The following is a 12,717-nucleotide window of genomic DNA, read 5'->3' as shown; positions in this document are numbered from 1 at the left end:
TTGCCTGTGTAAATGTTGCTATGTTGTTTCTTTGACAAAGCCCCTCGATATCTTTAGTATTTATAGGATCTGATTAGATTTCTGCATGCGATCAATTTTAGAAACTAAAGCAATCTGATTCAAGGTGTTCAAATTAAGGTCTCATCTGCAGAACAAAATAAAATATGTAGACAGTATTTCGTCCACATTTTTTTTAGTTTCCATACAAAGTTAAGAAATACGTTAATCAAAATACCCTTTCCACCTGCATGATTTAGTTTTTCAGCTTTTGTTTTTGCATTTGAAAGTTAAACTTGATGACTTGATGGTATGACCCGCTTGTATTGCACAAAACACGTTGCACATGTACAGTAGCAGCCTCTGAGAAAGATTTCCTAAAAATCTGGGAATCATTTATTGAAATTAATTAGCTAAAAGCTGGTCGGGAACCAAGCAGTTAGTATTTTTCTACTGGATTTGTTAAACTTGTCATGTTTATGGACATCTTTTTCCAATGCTTGCTTTGAAAGTGGGGGCTTTCGTTTTTATTGCGGTGTTTTTGATTAATTAGAGCTGGACTCGTATTGCCTCAGTCTTTTCTTGGAGCTGTATAAAATCAATGTAAAATAATGTCAGTGCTGGTCATGTTGTAAAGGTGTCAGCTGATTTTTTACTGCTGGACAGTTTTCGTTGGTTTTGTGCATTTTCTTTTCCAAAGAAAAACAGTATTTTCGGTTTTTAAGAGGACAAAGAATACAGTAATGTGCAATAATGTACAGAGCAAAGTGTTTTAAGAATTTGTTCTGTTTGAAACAGATCATTTTGTCATTTGTGGCTCTTGCACTGTTGTCTGTCATTTCTCAATAAAATGTTTCCTTTTTTCTGCTTTTGGCTCCTTTTCTCTCACTTGCTTTCTTTTTGCATCTATAAACTTCATCAGTTCATTCTGGGAAGCACTTCGCATATCTCTCTGTCAAACTGTGCTGCTTCACTTACTCACTTCACTACAGAGCATACACATAATTAGCATAGGATCAATGTCTGGTATCCTTTACAGATTCTTTAATATTAATACCGCCTATTACAGAACCAAAACTATTGTAACTACTTTTGTATATTTTTGGATTGTGGCCACAAATATGTTTATTTATAAAACAGGTTATACAGTATAGTAAAAATGTACAGTTATGCCAGTAAAATAAATGAAAATGGCTGGGAAGACAGTTGTGCGTGACCCATTACTACATACATTTTGTATGCGTATCACAATGAATTGGGCATTCCTATTCTTCTTCATAAGATATACTTCTGTTTACCAAAGCATAGCTCAAAATATATCATTATATATTCCACTATCATTTGGGGGAAATGTCAACCCCGAAGAGCTACAGTAAGTGGCTATCTGTATTGATTTAGGTTTATGTTCTATAGCCATCTTCTTAAAATCCCTGTTAGTCTGCCCTGTGTCTCAGATGGGCTTGCAGTAGACCCTAGCCAGTTGTATTTGTAAATGAGAACTTTTCTCACAAACTGAATACAGCTGATGACGATTCATTGAGAAAGCTGTTTTCTGAAGAATTAATACAGTATAACTCAGCAACAGAGTTACACTGGACTGAACTAGAACAAAGATGCTCTGAAACAATGTACTGAATACAGTATGTTTAAACCAAGTGTTCTTCCCCCTGATTTTGTTATGCTCAGATAACCAGATGTCTGTTAGAAAGTATTCAAAACAATTTTGACATTGCAATTACGCTTTATTGTGAACTTTGCATTATAAATCAATAAGCATAATTAAAAATGCCCTTCTTAATTATGATTGAAGCAAATAATGTCCTGTAGGCAGATTAATAGAAGTTCATGTAGGTAGCTGCATCAGCATGCGTAGGCTGCAAATGAACAAGAGAAGGTTTATTCCCTGCTGAAAAAAGAAGAGAAACAATGTTTCTGCTGTGGAGCCTTCACACCTTAGCCTTGACACCTGAAGAAGGCTCCACAGGCGAAAATGTTGTATCTCTTTTCTTTTCAGTATGGAATAAACCTTTATTTGTTCCTTTGCCGATTAATAGAAAAATCAAAACAAAAAATGTTAACGTGCGTCTTAGGTGAAATGTAGAGAAATGTTTTATGTAGATATTCAGTATGCAACAAACCTGTCCATTGACTTGATTGATTGATCATTTTTTCCTTAGAGAATTACTTCTGCTCTTGTGAAGTGCAAAGCCCTTCTCTGATATTTATTCTCTGAACAAAAGATGTGTGTTGTTGGCACTGTGACACTGTGGGATGTGACTAACGAAAGGGCTTTGTGTTGTTGAAGATTCGGTGTCTTGGACGATGAGAGTAACGGCATGTATCCTTTTCCGTGCCCCAGGAGCTCCATGCAATCCCAGCCTTCCTTCGGCTCCAGCTCTCCCCCTCTCAGCAAGGGGCCTAGCATGAACAAACTGCCCTCTGTCAGTCAGCTCATGAACCCCCAGCAGCGCAACTCCCTTACCCCCTCCAGCATGTCTGGAGGCCTCACTGACAGTAAGTGTGTCCTCCTGTTCAATGTTAACCTGCAGGCTATCACATGGCGGCAAGACAGTCGCAACACTAGGCTTCAATACATGTCGCAGCATGCCAGTGTGTATCACGAGAACTGCAAGACTGTCTCCTGTAATGTGTAGTACAGATTCAGTTATTCTTGTAAATGCCTTCAAATCCCCCTACAATATTTAATCTAAACAAAGGCTGGGACATGCAGGAGTGATGAACGTCATGCTACCACCGGAATCATCCTATTCCTCGCCTTAAAAAAGCAACAAAAGAAAGAAGTTTGTGGGTTGTTTTTTTTTTGTTGTTGAACACGATGGCCGTTTTGTGATGGATGGGTGCTGACAAGAGCTTTTGATCTTTACAGTGACGCCAATAATGGGCACGCACATGCCCATGGGCAGTGACATGAGCACGCTGAGCCCAACACACACACTGCAGCCACAGCTGCCTATGGTGCCCTCCTCCCACTGCACACCTCCACCACCCTACCCCACGGACAGCAGCATTTCCAGGTGAGCCAGCTGCTGTGCTGGTGGGCTTGTACTGCCCCTTAGCTGTGCTGTCTGTGGTGCTCCGTGTGGAGCAGCATCGCATCGGACGCACTGGTTTTAATAGAGTGCAAGCCCTTGTGACACTTAATTATGAACTAGAAAAGTAACAAATCTGTAGTGTGGTTAACTACAGTCCACATCGTTTGAGGTGTGAACTTGAAAAAAAAAAACGTTGTCCGTTATCTCAAATTCGAAGACTGGAGGGTCTTCACCCGCTGTTCAAAATTCATTGGGTGTTTTTATTAATGTGTTTTCAGTTTCCTTGTGAGACTTGGGTGCTCTGCTTGCCTCGAATATTTCACCGCTCAAGGACTGACCAACATTTACCAGATTGAGAATTACAACATGGAGGTAATGCCCTTGGACTCCCCGACTCCAAATCGCTTCTAAAAAGAAACCCGTTTTGTAGGAGGGTTTGGAAGGGAAGCTAATTGGCTTTTTTTAATCATTATTTTCAGGACCTGTCCCGGCTCAAGATCCCCACCGAGTTTCAGCACATCATCTGGAAGGGGATCCTGGACCACCGGCAGTCGATGGAGTTTTCCCCGCCTCCCCACATCCTGCGCACCACGAGCGGGTCCTCCACCGTCAGCGTGGGCTCGTCGGAGGCCCGGGGAGAGCGGGTCATCGACGCCGTGCGCTTCACTCTGCGCCAGACCATCTCCTTCCCTCCCCGCGACGACTGGCCCGACTTCTCCTTCGACATGGATGCCCGCCGGAACAAGCAGCAGCGCATTAAGGAGGAGGGCGAGTAGGAACACCTGTACTCTAGTCCCCCTTCACCCTTCCAACGCAAAACTGTGACAGGACGTTCCGCTTTCGTAGTGCTTTGGCTCTTCTTTAATACCCTTTCTTTTAAAGAAAAAAAAGACAAAAAAAGATGCACTTATTTTTTTTGTTTATATTTTGTTACAGTGTCATATCCAGACCTTGATTTATGGTTAGCTGGGTGAAAGGTGGGTGGTGCTTGTAAGTGCATTACTTTTTTATCTCTTTGACAGAGCACTTAACAATACCGTTCATACCGGGTACATATATTTTTTTTTAATTTCTTGCTTCTAAACTATCCAGTGTTCAGCTTGTCCCGTAGTTCAGTTAACAAAGTTTAGCATTGAGTGAGGCTTTTTTTCTTCTTTTATTAGGGCCATAGCAAAATGCGTGTTTCATATTTAGGTTTAAGGTTAACTTTACTGCGCGGTATCCCAGATACTGACTGATTTGTTTAAACATACAGTAGTTCGTGCTTTACAGTGGTCTGGTAAACTCTTCTCTTATTGTAAAGCAAAATGTTACTAAACACAGGCGTTAGCCAAACATGATTGTATAATTTTGAAGTTTTTTTAACGTTGTTCTTCCAAAATACTGCCAAAAGTGTTATCTTTAGAATTATCCTTTTTGACTATGGCAAAGAGTGTCATTATACAAAGTATTCTTTAATATACAGTAGGTATTGTATTACCCATTTCACTTCTATAATGACTGTAAATGAGAGATTTTTTTTTTGAAGTATTGAATTATGGTCACTAACAGTATATTGGACCAGGTGTAGATTTAACTTTCAGGTGGGACTTTTTGTCCAGAAAAGATTAGCAAAAGATTACGGTTCACATCAGATACGTGAAGCGACAAAACACCATATGGGATTCATTTAGTGTATCAAACGTTTAGTGTGCACCGATGTACAATAGTTCATATAAAACTGCTGGAATGTTCGAACATCACAATTAAGGCATAGTAAACTTTCTAAATGTGGACCGAGAGACTGTCTATCAGATATTTTGCTGCCTCTGAGGCACAATAAGGTTGTCGGTGACCAGATAGCACTAGGATGTATTTGTTCAAAGCTGTTATAGGCAACTGCATTTTTTGTGAGTGGTGCTGAATGTGAAAAGTTGTGGTGTTTGAATAATTCTCTGTTTTATATAAGCTGCGAAAGTAGACAGTTGTCTTAATGTAAATAATGCCCAAACAATCTTAGAATTGTATATACATATTTTGTATAAAAAGAGTTTGTTTAAAGTGGAAAAAGGGGTTGTCCCAAATACAGTAGTTTTTTTTTTTAGAGTGAGTCTTTACTTTTCTACTGTATTCTGATGGGACAATTGAAGCCATGTAGTGTTCTTCTTAGTCCCTATGGGTTCTGTTTATGTGACCTAAACAGCTATAAATCTCTCCAGTCCTGCAGCTTAAGACATCTTTATGAAACAGTCCAGCTGTATTTTCTGAATGACTGATCAACAGAAAACAGTTGAGATGTCAGACAACATTTATCTCAGAATACTACCATTATAAGCCTTATTATTGCTGCTTAGAGTATTAAGACAGAACCTTTAGGTTATAGTAACCTAATCCTAAACTTATTACACACTGTGCAGTATAGGCAAAATCTTATGAAATGTAGTGTTCTCTCTACAGCGTGTACTGAAGACACTACATGACATTAGATTTTGCTTCTATTTGAAAGGTAACAGCTTCATTCATTGTTGAGGTCTTGTTTGTTATTCTGTCATTTCAATGTATATTACGAAATTCAGAGTCCTATATTTCAATCAAAACATTCCAAGATATTTTAACAGAATTTAAATAATTATTCTAATCTGAAAAGTCATTTTTTTTGACAAACTGAATGCTTTTACATAAGAAGAGGTTGTATATAATTACTTAACACTCCTTTATGGGTATGGGCTGGTTACATCAAAGATTTTCATTGACAAGCTGCAGGTTTTGTTCATACATGTGGAGGCTATCCTAAAAAAATTGGCAAGTGATGGACTTTTCTGAGGCTGGATCATTATCAAATGGTCTATAAGGGGTTATACATTTCAAGTTACTGTATGGTTACATTATGTTAACATTGTTGTAAAAGTTCATCTGATATTCTGAGTTAAAAAAGAATAGTTCTGTCTTTAAAACAATGCTCAGAACCACAATGTTCTGTTAGAAAATTACTATATCCAAATTATTGAAAGTAAAAGATAAACTTTTCTAGAACGTTTTTTACACATTGGGAAACATTCCTCTTGTAAAGTTTTTTGTATATATGTCACAAGTTATAGATTTATAAACGCATTCTTAATTTTGATATAAACAAAAAATAAAATAAACCAACTTGACTTGTGTATCTTTATTTGTTCTGTATTCTAGCTAGGGTGTCTTGTCCTTAAGGTGGCAGCCTGTTAATTCTTATGGGGCAAAAGAAAAATGTAGAATTTCATGTAGAAATTAGATTTTCCACAGCACATGTTCCAGACCAGGGAGGGACAGATCTAGTGCGTTAGCACTGGATTCCTGCAGGTATTACAGGTCGTTTTCAAGCATAAACTTGTAAAGATCTAAAGCTTGACTTTGTAGGCAGGTCATTTGTTCAGTTCAGTACAATCAAAAGTGAAGTAAACAACTTGAACATCGAGAGGATTCCTCTGCGTATCCCCAGAATGATTTAATACTTACAGGGATCTTTAAGGGCGCTGTAGCGCACTAACCCATCAATTTGGAAAAACAAAATTGGAAAAGAAATGCATGAAAAAGAAAAGTTTATTTTTTTAAAATCCATCTACAGTTTAACAATAATTTAATTAAATAATGTAGAAGGAACACCATCACTGATATGCAGCAGAATTCTTATTTACATAGGCATTACAAGGAAAGTGAAAACAACTGGGTTGCTCAGCACGCTCTCCAAATTCCACTTTGTAATAGCAATACAACTCAACAAATACTCAAAAGGTGCAGTGGATGTTTAAATAATAAAACAGTACAGTTGGCATTAGCACACTTCAAAGTGTCCACTGGACCCAATACAATGGTGCCAGTCAACATGGCTTCTTGGAAAATAAACAATTTCTGTCTGCCACCTCAAATTTAAAATTTCTTGAAACAGAAATAAATAAAAGATCTTTTAAATGTTAACAATCATAGTGGCAGCTTATGATTACTAACGCGCAGCCAGGCATCTTTAGAATGTTTATGATGGTGTTTTGGCTTAAAACAAAGTTCAAACATACTGTTTTACAAAGGGGGGCATTTTTATCATCTAGCATGGCACGAAGGCTTTGTTAGGAGAACAGTCCAAAATAGAAGCCACCCTTTTAAGTCTTCTGAATACAAAACTCAAAATCATATTTTGTGGAAAAGTGATTAGAATGTCTTCTGCCTATCTTTTTACGTAATACTTAATTCAGTCTGAGAATCTGTGAATTTAACAGATTCTCAGATTTTTTTCCTTCACTCAGAAGATAGCAGAGGTAATGTTTTGGTTAAACTTCACTAGCAGTGTTTGTTGGCCTTAATGGGACAGAGAGAATTCTCCTCCTGAATTGTATAGATCATTTAGATTAAATATGGCACATTAAAGAATTTAGTTTTGAGGTTGATCCAAAATAAGAGAGTCAATAGAAACAATTCTACTTTATTTGCATACACTGCTGAATTAATGGCTGGTGTATGCAAATGAAGTAGAATTCTGAAACAAAATTTCATGATCTAATACCAACTGAATTTTTAAATACACAAACAGACCCAAACTCACCTGGAAAAACATTGGATACACAAACTCAAACTTCTTTGGAGCACCACTGCACAATAAATTGGCACATAAATGATTACATCCAAACAGGCTTAAATAATGGCATTTCCAAAATAACTAAGAATTCCACTATACAAAATCTATAAATAAATAGAAAAACTGAGAAAAAATAAACCTCTAAACAAATTTCAGTGAGCATGAAAAATGCGCTTGAGATCTGAATGGGACATAAGATTAATAATTTAAATTGCAGACCAGTCTTTGCTTTCAAATAAGACAAATCATGAACAGCAAACCTTTAATCTTCTACAGCTTTTCAGAAAATGAAAGCTGAAAGGCTTTTTTTCACATCAGCTAGTTTGACCTCCAATAGTGTTTGGCGAATTTGTGCCTGGATGACTACTTAGGGTAAAAATATGCACAGATCTGGGAGACTCTAATCACAGAAAGCAGACTCGAGTACTGGTATGAGGAGCACACAGATTGTCTCCGCGATTTCACACACGTCCACACAAACTGGAAAACTGGCACTTCAGACACAGTACAAAAATAAAAACATTCTGTAAAGATCAATGCAATTAAATAAATAGATAACATTATGCTCCGTGACCTCCACGTTCTCCTCACAGTTCGTCCCGGGGGTTTATTTGAAGTTCTTTATTCAACTTGTCGCTGTCTAAGGAGTGGATCACCTCGTCAGCCTGCAGCCTTTCCTGTACACGGACGAGAACCCTTTGTTAGAGGAATGCAATGCTCCAATGATAAAGAACACTTTATTACTGTGCATCAAACACTTCCATGGAATGGGATCAGCCACAAATTGGGAGCAGTTTACATTGCTGCTTCAAGAGGACAAAGCCAAATATACTGCTCCATTAACAGGATTGTTTTCACAAGAAAATTCAACATCTAAACCTGGCGGAAAGTACTCCTTTAGTCTTAGATTAGTGGGCTATTAGTACACAGCAACTAGCTACACCCAAGGGTCTCATAAAGGCACTCAAATAAAACAACAATAATAGTCATTTAATTCTTTCAGGTGGGTAGCTGTGTCAGCATGCGTAGGCTGTAAAGGAACAAGTAATAGGTTTATTCCATACTGAAAAGAGAAGAATGAGAACACAACGTTTCGGCTGTGGAGCCTTCTTCGGGTGTCAAGAAGAAGGCTCCACACCCGAAGAAGGCTCCATAGCCGAAACGTTGTGTTCTCATTCTTCTCTTTTCAGCATGGAATAAACCTATGACTTGTTCCATAGTAGTTGCATGTTACATTTAAGGGTTTCTACAAGGAGATAAAAGGACAAGGTGGGAGTCACCAGCTCACCATCTCTCTGTATAGAGGATCCAGAGTAAACCACAGTGCCACTGCACACCTCTGTCCACTGGTTACTGCTTTCACACCGTGAGGATTCTCCCCTCCAGACGAGAAGCCCACCATTCGCCCACACCTGGGCTTCACGGAGGCCTAAGCATGAAAATGAAATGGAAAGATCTGTAAACTGGATGAACGTCACAAACGCCAAGATAACAATAAAACCCACTGGTATAATACGTCAGTTAAAATACACGAATAAAATGGAGAAATTACATCATCTAAAGGGCTTTAGGAAACCACTAGAATATAGTGTGTCAGTTCAAGATGCCATCTTGTAGTACTTCGCTTCCAGTCTACTAATCAGCAGTTTCAGATCCGGTGCTAGTGCACCCTTCTGTTAAATCCTGTACTATACAAAATTGTAATGATTATTGTGATTATATATATATTTTAACACCAAGCATCAGTAAGAACAGAAAAAATTCACTTACTGTCACTGTTTTTGCATCCATTTCAGTGAAAATAAACTCCCCTCCATCAAAATCTCCATTTAGGTATAAAAGGGCACTAAGGGAACAAAATTAAACAAGACACTCTCAGTTCAATTTTATGTAAGCCACCTTAACAAACGTCTGTAGGCGACAGGTTGAGTAAAAGCTGAGTTTAGAGAAAGTGCAAAAAGCTACAAATACATTGTGTTTATGTTGTGATGTATCTGTAGTTTTCCTCATAACAACAGAAGGAAAATATAGCCTTATAACTAAAACCTGGTATGAGGTGCAGCAAAGATCAAGCGACGTCTGGGACACACAGAGAACACACGACACGGAGCTGTTCAGACCAGATGGACCACCCAGGGAGCTGGGATGGACACCAAATGATGTAAGGGATCCAAAAGAAAGGGCGTTGTAGTCCAGGGGGAGTGACCCGGGACGCAAGACAAGCTGACACATAGCGAGCCTGAAGCAGGACTGCCCAGGGATATGGATACTGTCCCGCAGAGGTACAGCGAGGGGCGGGTTTAGCGACAGGTGCAACAAAAGTCATGCGACCTCCGCGACGCAGTGCATCAAAGGTCACATAACCTCTGGAATGCGGCACAGCAGAGGTCATGAGATTCCTGGGATGCAGGAGAGTTCATACAACCTCTGGGACATGGTCATACAAGGGCAGCAAGGGTCACGTGACATCTAGTACAAGGCAAAACAACGGTCATGCAGCGCTTCAAAGGTCATGCGATCTCTAGGATGCAGCAGATGTACTGTAGAGCAACCACTGGGATGTGGCACTGCATGGGTCACACAGCCTTTGGAAAGCAGCACAGCTAAGGTCGTGTGACCTCTGAGTTGCAGAAGAGGTAACGCAACATCTAGGATGCAGCAGACATCACACAACCGCTGGGTGTTAGTGCAGCAAAGGTCGTGTGACCTTGGGGAGGTAAACGAGGTCACGCAACCACTAGCTTGAGGAGCAAAGGTTACATGACCTCCAGGACGCGGCAGAGGGTTAGTGTTATGGTCAGGGTTAGAGGGACAGCCTCTTTTTCCAGTTTGTTAGCATCAACATAACAACAAATATCTTCAGTTTGAAATTATCTGTTAATAAAAATATATTTTGGAGCTTGACTTGCATGAACAAAAAAAGTCTCAAATATCTGTAGACTTCTGTGGGCTTCTGTGATTTTTTTGTACTTCAGAAAACAATATGAAATGAATAAGTCAAATACCATATTATTAAAAATCATAAAAACCAGTAGTAGTGAAAGGACTAGACCAGAGGGTCAGGAGTTACAGTCCCAGGCTACATGTCAAAGCCATGCTGTATAAATGAGTACTTTTCAGGACATCGTTACAAAAGAGCATTTGTTCTCAATTGACTAACCACTGTTAAACGAAAGGTTAAAAAAACAGATTCAAAAAGACCGCCAAGGCAATTTATTTAAAAAAAATCCTGTTCTGCAACTCTTATCTGCCTAAAGCAGATTTACTACTTTAAAGTAATGCCAATTGTAACATTTCTTTTACAGTTTTTTTGTTTGTTAGCTGATACAGCCATAACAGTGCAAGCAATATATTTGCTGTACTTTGGAAAAATGTGCTCACCTGTAATCCCTGTAGGTATACGCAGGTGGCTCTTTCCAGCACTCATGTGCCTCAGGGTCCAGAAGGCAGTTATCTGCGTGGATGGGATGGCTCAGATCGTTCCGGTGGTCTTGTTGGCCTTAAAAATAAAAACAACAAGTTCTGAATTCAGCAATCTAAATGGAAAAATGAACAGATCTTCACATGATGTCCCCTTATATTTAAATCTTCCAAACGTTTCACCCCAAAATGATCCTGAAGAACCAATGTAAATTGTGCAGGACTCCTTGGAGTTTGCTTACAAGATGCACTGATTGCAGGGAGCTGAACCTTAATATTAGGAATGCACTGTGAAAAAAATAAACCAACTAAACCTGTATCTTCCTTTCCAGTACACATTTGATCAATCTTTGCTTTGCTTCAGAGATCTGATGGGATCAGGCTAAAACATGCAACTACACTGTGCCCTGTAATAGCAGATGTTTCAAAATTGCAAAGCACTACTGCAACAACAATCCAACATGCACCATACCTTTAACAGCAGTCCTGCAGACAAGGTGAGTATAAGAGAAGTACAGTGTTGTGTTCAGCATGAAATAGGACTCGATGATTTTCCTAGCCTTTTCGCTAGTTTCGTAAAACAAACGGGCACTTTTCAGTGGGACTCGTCCCTCGTAGCCATACTGCAAACAAAGCATAAAAATCATCAAAGACCCCGAGCATAATAAATATATAAAATACAGATGTTTTGTTAAGGCAACATGGTGGTTAGCATATCTTCCCTGGGTTCAAATCCTGGAGTGCTATCTGCGTGGAGTGTGTGTGTTCTCTCCATGTTCACGTGGGTTTCCTCTGGGTGTTCCAGTTTCCACCTACAGTATGCTCCAAAGACATACTGTACTGGGAGGCTAATTGGTTTCAGGAGAATATTAAACCTGGTGTGGGTGTGTGTGTGTGTCTTTGTCACGTCCCTGTGCCCATTTTTGCCAGGATAGGCTCCAGCTTTACCCTGCATTGGATAAAGCAGTCCGAAAATGGATGGACAGATATATTAGTTCCTGAATACAAGTGGAGACACAATACTGGCTTATTACAGGGCATCTATAGTGGATAACACTGACTGTGCTGAGCATTCACTGTTTACCTTTTTTGTCTCGATATGTAAAAAATGCAAAAGTAAAGTCTGTACAAGAGCCACTCATCAAAACATCCTGGTTTCAGCAGGATTAAGCAGACTAGAAAGCGTGCGACTACGAATGGGGTTAAGTACAGTACCTCAGTCACGATATAACAGCAGTGCCTGCAGCAGAGAATTGAACCCACAACTTAACAATGGCTTACTTACTATGCTACACTATGCCCTCACTATATAGGTATACCTTCATGTGTATATATATACACTACACATGAGGGACTTTGTCACAGTCTCATCCTTCAAATGTTTAGGGGCATAGATGGAATGCAGCAATAATGAAATGGTGAAATGGTGTTTATTATGAGGAACAATGTGAAAAACAAAGTGAAAGATACAAACTAGCCAAGGGAAAAAACACAAAATTATAGTACATTATAGTACAAAATTAAAGTATATTGATTGATTGATTGATTGAAAAAAAAAGATTGTTGTAAGCAGTTCCTATTCTACACCGCTACCAACCTGCTCCTATCTCTCTTCTCCTATCTTGAGGAGCTCCTTTTCTAGGTAAAACTCCTCCCCCTAGAATA

General features: G+C 39.1%; 2 protein-coding genes across 6 annotated transcripts in view; one reads left to right on the top strand and one right to left on the bottom strand.

The window, feature by feature from the left end:
• Positions 1-6,178, top strand: part of tp63 (tumor protein p63) — a 69,996-nt gene extending 63,818 nt beyond the window's left edge. For 3 of the 5 annotated variants that reach the window (XM_015361313.2, XM_015361314.2, XM_015361317.2), the window contains 4 exons: positions 2,303-2,511; positions 2,885-3,032; positions 3,329-3,422; positions 3,530-6,178. In XM_015361313.2, the coding sequence (XP_015216799.1) occupies positions 2,303-2,511; positions 2,885-3,032; positions 3,329-3,422; positions 3,530-3,826 (748 nt within the window). In that variant the 3' untranslated portion in view covers positions 3,827-6,178. The remainder of the gene's footprint in view (positions 1-2,302; positions 2,512-2,884; positions 3,033-3,328; positions 3,423-3,529) is intronic. The other 2 variants (XM_015361316.2, XM_006637647.3) reach the window with 1 other exon arrangement.
• Positions 6,179-6,587: 409 nt separating this feature from the next.
• The window catches only part of p3h2 (prolyl 3-hydroxylase 2), a 69,721-nt gene continuing 63,591 nt past the window's right edge, over positions 6,588-12,717 (bottom strand). Inside the window, exons 11-15 of the mRNA XM_006637731.3 lie at positions 11,525-11,675; positions 11,014-11,131; positions 9,403-9,478; positions 8,921-9,061; positions 6,588-8,309 (exon numbers count right to left, since the gene is read on the bottom strand). Coding sequence (XP_006637794.2) covers positions 8,220-8,309; positions 8,921-9,061; positions 9,403-9,478; positions 11,014-11,131; positions 11,525-11,675 — 576 coding nt within the window. The 3' untranslated portion in view covers positions 6,588-8,219. The remainder of the gene's footprint in view (positions 8,310-8,920; positions 9,062-9,402; positions 9,479-11,013; positions 11,132-11,524; positions 11,676-12,717) is intronic.

Source organism: Lepisosteus oculatus, chromosome 13 (assembly GCF_040954835.1).
Source record: "Lepisosteus oculatus isolate fLepOcu1 chromosome 13, fLepOcu1.hap2, whole genome shotgun sequence".
NCBI classification, from domain to species: domain Eukaryota; kingdom Metazoa; phylum Chordata; class Actinopteri; order Semionotiformes; family Lepisosteidae; genus Lepisosteus; species Lepisosteus oculatus.
Note: the sequence above shows the minus strand (reverse complement) of the source record. Positions and strands in the feature narration are given on the sequence as shown.